An 8,247-nucleotide genomic window follows, 5' to 3' on the forward strand; every position below is an offset into this window, starting at 1 on the left:
TTTTTTTAAAAAAATTGAATTAAAAAAATTAATTAAAATATTCTTTTAAAATTTTATTTTAAGGGTGATGTTTCTAAATTGGGTTATAATTTTTAAGCTGTTTTTTTTAAGATTTTATCTCTAGGGTTTAGACTTTCTAGTTAGATTATAGTATTTAGTAAAAAGAAAAATTGAAAATAAAATAAATTTAAATATTTATGGAGTATTGTAATATGTTTAGGGGATATATTTATGTATTATGGATTTATCTAAAGAAGTATTAATTTTTTTAATTCAAATTTAAAAAAAAAAAAAAATCTGATATGCGCAGCATATCAACACTAGTCTACGAATTTAAAAAAAACGTCCTGTTGTTATTTTATTTTAATTTTATTTTTAATTTCCTTGCTGGTTTGTTTTAATTTTATTTTATTTTTCCTTGCCGGCTTGCCCTAAACGCTGTCGGCTGTTGCTTCTCCTCTTCGCATATCAGTTCGCCCCTTGGCCAAACGGCAGAAGTGCTGCAAGCCGCCTCCGTCATTTTGCCATCAGCTCTACCTTTGCAGCTTACGTCACTGTTCCTGTTTCCATCGGCGACTCAACGACGGCTGATTCATCTTCCGCTCACCTTGACGGCTTGTCCTCCCCCGCAGTTTGCGCCAATCAAATTTAAAGATTCCAGTGGTGTGATATGAGTTGCAGTTACTTAATCGCTCACACTGTTCTTGATCATCTCTTCTCCTGCTTCTTAAGATCGGTGAGTTGTGTGACTTGTGTCCTTGCTGAATCTTGTACTATGCTTTGAAGTAAATTTCTCAGAGCCCTAAAATTTTTCATTTTGTTCATTTCAAGGTTTCTTTTTAATTTTCCTTTTTGGTGCTGCTATTGGAAAAGGAAGACAGGCTGCTGGCTGCCAAAAAGTAAGAAAAATGGCAAATATAAATATTATTCATGAATGATTTGATTTGCAAGTTATTTGATGAAAATTACTATCTTCATGACTTAAATTAACAATTTTCATAATCAATATATAGGCATCGAACTTTCAACTTTCAACTTTCAACTTTCAACTTTCAGTGGCATCTTGCTTATTTTTCTACGTTTCCAACTTAACAAATAACAATATATGCGAAATCTTGCATCTCGACTCTAGTGGTTCTGATACATTGTGCATCCAGTTTTTCTCTTCAATGTCTCTTTTACCATGACTTTTATAAATTAGGGCTTGAGATTAGAGAGTATGTGCAAATTTTAAAGACAATGGAAGGGAAAGAGGAAGATACAATAGTATGTTCTATTTATGTTCTCTTGAGATGACACTTTACTTCTCTAGTTCTCTGAATCTACTATCAATTCTTCTTTTTATTTTGCTTCTTTACTGGTTGAATGGGGGTGCTCGAAGAATATGATTAGTCCATCATAGTTTTTAATATTAGATAAAAATTTGAGTATGATTTAGCAGGATGATACTTACACATATTATGATTTGGTGAATTTTTTATGCATTTAAATGTTGGAACTATTTTAATCTATGAACTATTGTTGCAGATTAATATTTAGGCTTTTAGCAAACATGTTTCCTATAAGAAAACAATTGTCTGGAGCAGAAAAAAGGAAGAAAAAACAAAAGGAAGAAGCTTTAATTCAAATCCAAGTAGGAAGTCTTAATAAGTACTTCACTAACAGCCAAAAAGCAGAGCAAACAGAAGTAGCTGAACAACTGAATCAGGATGACACTGATAATATGTTGCATGATCAGAAACATAGTGAATTGAATGAACTTCAAAATGAAGACCAAAAACAATATGGAAATGATAAAGTTGAAGTCAATATGCCTGAAAATAACAGTGATGAAGATATAAATCAAGAGATCGTGTTTCCTTTAAATGTTGATGATCCAGGAAATTGGGACAAAATGCAAAATATTAGGGATTTTCTAGTTGAAAGAGGTCCTAGAAAAGATGATGATATTTTGTTTCCTCTTGATAACACCGGCAGACACTTCAATCCATCACATTATAAGAGACAATTGCCAAATGGTGAGAAAAGTGACAGAAGATGGCTAGTGTATTCTATTTCTATGGACAAGATCTTTTGTTTCTGTTGTAAGTTATTCAAGACTCAAAGAACCACAATGAAACTTGGTCATCTAGCTGACGAAGGATACAAAGATTGGAAGAATATCAGTCGATGTCTCAGTCTTCATGAAACTAGTAAAGATCATATTGATTGCATGACTAGTTGGATTGAATTAGAAAGAAGACTTCGAAAGAAAAAGACAATTGATGAAAATATACAAGTAGCAATTAACAAGGAGAGAGAACATTGGAAACAAGTATTGAAGAGAATAATTGCAGTTGTGCAAAGAATTGCGAAGAATAACTTGCCACTTCGGGGAGATAATGAGAAGCTTTATGTTGAGAATAATGGAATCTTTTTGCAGCTAATTGAAATGATTGCTGAATTTGATCCAATAATGGAGGAGCACCTTCGGCGTGTTCAAGAAAGACAGATTCATTACACTTATCTTGGACCCAAAATCCAAAATGAATTGATACAGATGTTGGCGGCTGAAGTAAGAAGTTCAATTGTTGCAAAAATTAAACATGCAAAGTATTTCACTGTCATACTTGATTGCACTCCAGATGCAAGTCACGAGGAGCAGATGTCCCTTGTAATTAGATGTGTGGATGATTCAGAAAATGCAATAGTGGTTGAAGAATTTTGGATTGGATTTTTGAAAGTTAATGAAACTTCAGGACTTGGGCTTTTTACAGAGCTTAAAAATATTTTGAACAATCTCGAACTTGATATTGATAATATAAGAGGTCAAGGATATGACAATGGATCTAATATGAAAGGAAAACATAAGGGTGTACAGAGTAGATTACTTGAAATTAATCCTAGAGCTTTCTACACTCCATGTGGATGTCACAGTCTTAATCTCACATTATGTGATATGGTGAAATGTTGTCCTAAAGCAATGTCCTTTTTCGGTGTAATACAACGCATATATTCATTATTTTCTTCTTCTACCAAGCGGTGGCAAATCTTCAAAGATCATGTGCAAGGTCTTACAGTCAAGCCACTATCACAGACACGATGGGAAAGCCATGTTGACAGCGTGAATCCCATAAAAGATCAAACTTCGAAAATACGAGATGCTTTAATTGATTTGGCAAACATTTCAGATGACTCAAAAATAAAGAGTGAAGCTGAGGGTTTGGCATCATTTGAACTTAAGAATTTTGAGTTTGTGTTTGGAATGGTAATTTGGTATAAGTTGTTATATGAGATTAACATTGTTAGTAAGTTTCTCCAAGCAGAAAATATGGATATTGATATTGCTATTAGACAATTAAAAGGACTTATTTCTTCTCTCCAAGAGTTTAGAGACTCTGGATTTGATCAAGCATTAATTGAAGCTGAACATATTGCAAGTGAAATGGGAATTGAACCTATTTTTCGAGAAAAACGCATCATCCGAAGAAAGAGACAATTTGATGAGATCAATAGTGAAGAGGTAACCCAGTCTCCTAAAGAATCTTTTCGAGTTAATTACTTCCTATTTATAATTGATCAAGCTCTTTCTTCACTTCAAACTCGGTTTGAACAATTTCAAAAATATGAAGAAACATTTGGATTTTTATTTAGTTTGGAGAGATTGAAGTATATTGATGATGATAGTCTCTTACACTCATGTGTCAATCTTCAAGAGTCTTTAACACATGATGGACACTCTGATGTTGATGGATCAGATTTATATTTAGAACTAAAGTTGTTAAGACACTCATTACCAAGAGAATCAAAAAGAGCGATTGATGTGCTGAATTATTTGAAGAAAATGGATAGTTGTTATCCAAATGCTTATATTGCTTATCAAATTTTGCTGACAATACCAGTTACAGTTGCATCTGCTGAAAGGAGTTTTTCCAAGTTGAAATTGATCAAAACTTATCTCCGATCAACTATGTCGCAAGAAAGACTAAATGGCTTGGCTATGTTATCTATCGAGAAAAAAGTGGTTGAGAAAGTTGATTATGCTAACTTAATCAATACTTTTGCTTCTAAAACTACGAGGCGAGCAATATTCAAGTGACATATATTGGTCCGGAAGATGAATTTTATATTTTGTTTGGATCATTTTGATTATATTAATATTTGCTTATGACATATTGTTTTGGATGATATTTTTTTTTATCTTTTATTTCTAGAATTAAAAATATTGTTATATTTACATTGATTGGAAATATATGAATGCCAAACTTTGAGGGCACCATTTTTTTGTGCTCGCCTTAGGCCCCAAAATCTCAGGTCCGGCACTGCCTTGATTAGTGATAGCATAGCAAGATCCAAGATACGAAAAAAGTGTGTTATAGTTAAAATGAATCAGTATTAACCATTCAAAAATAGAATATTCAGTAATATATGGGTTGATCATAAAAAAAATCTAAAACATAAAAGGCAAATAGAACTAAATCAAATAAAAGAAATATTAAAAAATTATAAAACTAATATATTATTGGATGAACCTTTGATATTAAAAATTAAAATACATTTTATTCATTTAAAGTTTGGTTTGAATGCTTCTCAATTTTGGTTTGGAAGTTTTGTACAGTGCTGGTTCGATTTGGTATAAACTTCTCTAGTAAATAAACAAATGAATCATTACTCGAGTACTATGAAGTAAAGTTGTGGGTGTTTATCATTCAGTTTCATTGAAAAAATCAACTTGAACCAAAGAATTTGATTTAATTACTTTTGACCAAATTAATACCATTTTCAATTAGTTGTCACTTGGCTTTCCAATGCAACCCTAACATTAGTCTCACAGAACCGAGGAATTGATGTTTTGCGGCAATACGTGTAGAAGAGCTGCAAGAATAAAATTTAATAATTTGATCTAAAATTGAGAGGAGATAAAAGAAGAAGATGATGAAAATTTAATAATTTGATTTTAAAAAGTAAAGGTACGTTTGTAGAGGTAGGTGAAGGGTTGGCTGATGAAAAGACATTTTTTTTAAAAGTATATTTTTCTGCATAAAAATAATTTAATTCAATCAATTATTCTCGCCGTTACATGAACTGAGTCGTCGAGTCCATATTGTTTCCATTTATTTTTCTAATCAATGTTTAAAATTTATTGTAAACTAAATATTATCAATCCTTACTTAACCATTAAAGCCCAAGATCTTATATACACAAATAGGGAAATCGAAGAATAGAAAATGTATATTACTCAACTCCTGACCTTAAAAGCCATATAAAGATCATACTTTAGACACAGGAGTCCTATTTTTATAGTAAATAAAGGAGCAGAACAGAAAAGAGAACAATCTAGAATGATTTTCAATTACAAATGTCTTATTGATAATTGTCACGAAGATAGCTATAAAATTCCTGATAAGCAATTACTTAATAAAATCCAGAAATCTAAATGGTCTCCAAATTTGACATGAAATCTGATTTTTGGCAAGTTAAAATGCATCCTGAGTCTATTCCCTGGACTGCATTCTCTTGTCCAGAAGGACGATTTAAATGGTTAGTTATGTCATTTGGACTTAAAATAACACCTCAAGTTTTCTAAAAAAAAATGGATGATATTTTTTTTACCTGTTACTTTCTTTATTTGTGTTTATATTGATGATATTCTCATTTTTTCCCCCGACAAAAGAAGAACACTTTGCTCACTTACATATGATTTTTAACCTATTTGAAAAACATGAGTTAATTTTCTCAAAAAAAAAAAAGATGAAATTTGTCGTACCATACATTGAATTCCTAGGAAGTCTTATTGGTCAAGGCAAAATAACATTGCAACCACACATCATTACTAAACTCTTAGGGTGCGTTTGATTTAAGTTATCATATATAACATTAGTTATGTGATTATCTGGTAATCACATAAATATCAAGGAAATAATACAAACATGGTTTTGTCAGCATGACATAATTATTGAAAGGGATTGACAAAAAAAATTTATGTCTTTTCATTTCCTTTTTTTCAATCAGATAATCGATATTGTCGACCTTTTTTCCAAACAAGTCAATATGTGAAAAGGAAATGCGATTGACTTACCACATTAGTTACGCAGAACTACATACATAAGTTTGTGAATTAGATACATCAATAATCATTATTATAATATTCATTCTAATAATAGGATCTATTATTACATATTTATTATAACAATATATATTTTTCATTCATATTTCTTTTAACATTAACATTCATTATTTATAAATCTCACCATCCATTCAATCTTCTTAAAATTATATCATATTAAATAAATATATTTTAAAATATTTAAATTATTATTATTATTTTTAATAATAATATTACTTTTTTAAAAATTACTATTTTTAAAAAATAATATTAAAATTTTTATAATTTTAAAAAAATATAAAATATAAAATATAAAATATAAAGGTGAGAGAGGGGCATTCAAAGGTATTATAATACCTTAGAACACCCTATTCTCTCTCTTGTGAGTGGGCATTCATGTCATCCTCAATAAAGGTTTACGTATAAATTGGGAATATATTAAAAGAATAAACAATTCTTTAGCTGATACTTTGTCTAAATTACTTATTCAACTTCTTTTCTCTTTCAGAATGGACTAGATAATGAAGGTACATACTTATGGTCATTCCAAGACTATGAAATTTGATATTCATGAATTACTGTTATACACAAGAAAGGAAGATACATTACAATTCTCATTACGACTGTAATTAGATGCTATACAACAATGTTTGATGTAATTAGTCACGCACACATAATTCTCTCAATCTTCCAAACCCAGCCAAGTCCATTCTCGACTAGACTTGCTGCTCTACCACCCACAAACCACAGTTTGTGCTGTACATTCAGGTAAATATCTTGATGAAACTAATGTGAAGACTCCCTTGAAGTAAAGATTGAAAATGTCTCTCGATCCATTAATGCACGAGTTTCAATAAAACTTATATGAAAGGATTCAATAGAGAAATTTTGTTGGTTTTTTTTTGTGGGTAATTCGAGTATGCAAGCTTTCGGTCTTCAATGCATGAGCCTAGAAGAGGAACAAGATTTCTATTTGAAAACCCTTAATATAAATTCCACTCAAATTTGTGCACTGATAAAGAGACATTTTTTCATATGATCCTACTTCAAGGGACCTTCACGCTAGTTTTCTGGATGTTCAATCACACAATTGAGTTCCGACAAACAATGGTTTCCTAGTCAAATGAGATAGATTTCCATTGGAGGTCAGGCTCAAGGATGTTGCAGTAGTGATGAAGGGCTTCATCCTATTGGCCGTCCATACTTCGTTGCATTCTCCGGGTGAGAGATTGTCATGTCAGATCACCAATGTATGCCCAATCCATGGGCCATTCATAAGTGAGAAGCTCCATTCCTAACTGGACTGAAGAAGCCCAGTTGGAACTAGCCTCATGTCGATATCCCGGTCAGGCCATTCATGAGTGAGTAGCTCTAGATCATTGTATCTTCTGCACAAAAGTCGATAAATAAATGAATAAAATCCTACGAATATGGTGTTATAATGTATTTCCAGGAACTGAAAAGGAAAGAGCTGCATCTGCACAGTAGAAGTTTTATGATTTGCGCTGCTTGTACCTCAAATCTACTGTATTTTGTTTTAGAGTTGCTACAAGTTTCAACAAAAATCTCAATTCAACATCTCAATTTAACACCTTAATTTTTTTTTTGTGGTGGAATAATTAACAGTTTTAAAATGTAATGGTAGAGCAGGAAGTCTAGTCAATGGACTTGGCTGTGTCTGGAAATTAATATGGAAAGAACTGTGCCTGCCTAGTGCCTAATTTGTACAATCGCTGACTAATTTGCATAATTTGTTAACATCCTATTAGAGAAAAAAAAAATTGAAAACAACGTGGAGCCACCAACCAACTTGTTTTTCTTTAGTTTTAATTTGATCGATTGAAAAATCGATCGTATCAATTTAGTCAAAATAATTAAACCAAATTATTTGGTTCAAGTTGATTTATTTGGTAAAACTGAATAACTAACATCCTTTACTTTACTTCATAGTACTTGAGTCTACATTATCCAATTGTCTATTTACTAGAGTAGTTTTTAGCAAATTGAATTCACATTATAAAAAAAAGTTCAAACCAAACTTAAAATGAAAATAAAATGTATTTTAATTTTCCATACCAAAGATTCATCAATTGATCTATTGGTTTTACCACTTTGATATGTATGCATGCATGTACACCTAAATCAATCTAAAATGAAAACAA

The 8,247-nt window shown here is 31.2% G+C and overlaps 1 protein-coding gene across 1 annotated transcript; it reads left to right on the top strand.

The window, feature by feature from the left end:
• Window positions 1-1,552: 1,552 nt before the first annotated feature.
• LOC121978409 (zinc finger MYM-type protein 1-like) lies at window positions 1,553-4,078 on the top strand. The gene is made up of 3 exons (XM_042530758.1): window positions 1,553-2,813; window positions 3,021-3,224; window positions 3,450-4,078. Exons 1-3 carry the CDS (start codon window positions 1,553-1,555, stop codon window positions 4,076-4,078), a joined length of 2,094 nt encoding a protein of 697 aa, XP_042386692.1.
• The last annotated feature ends 4,169 nt before the right edge of the window (window positions 4,079-8,247 follow it).

The sequence above is a fragment of the Zingiber officinale genome, chromosome 4B (assembly GCF_018446385.1).
Source record: "Zingiber officinale cultivar Zhangliang chromosome 4B, Zo_v1.1, whole genome shotgun sequence".
NCBI lineage: Eukaryota > Viridiplantae > Streptophyta > Magnoliopsida > Zingiberales > Zingiberaceae > Zingiber > Zingiber officinale.

Bases quoted from the DNA above. Each gene is read 5' to 3' on its own strand.
- LOC121978409 (XM_042530758.1), top strand. From the start codon at position 1,553: ATGTTTCCTATAAGAAAACAATTGTCTGGAGCAGAAAAAAGGAAGAAA. The intron at 2,814-3,020 runs GATATGACAATG...CTTCTACCAAGC, and splicing joins TGATAATATAAGAGGTCAAG to GGTGGCAAATCTTCAAAGAT. The intron at 3,225-3,449 runs ATTTTGAGTTTG...CTATTTTTCGAG, and splicing joins GGCATCATTTGAACTTAAGA to AAAAACGCATCATCCGAAGA.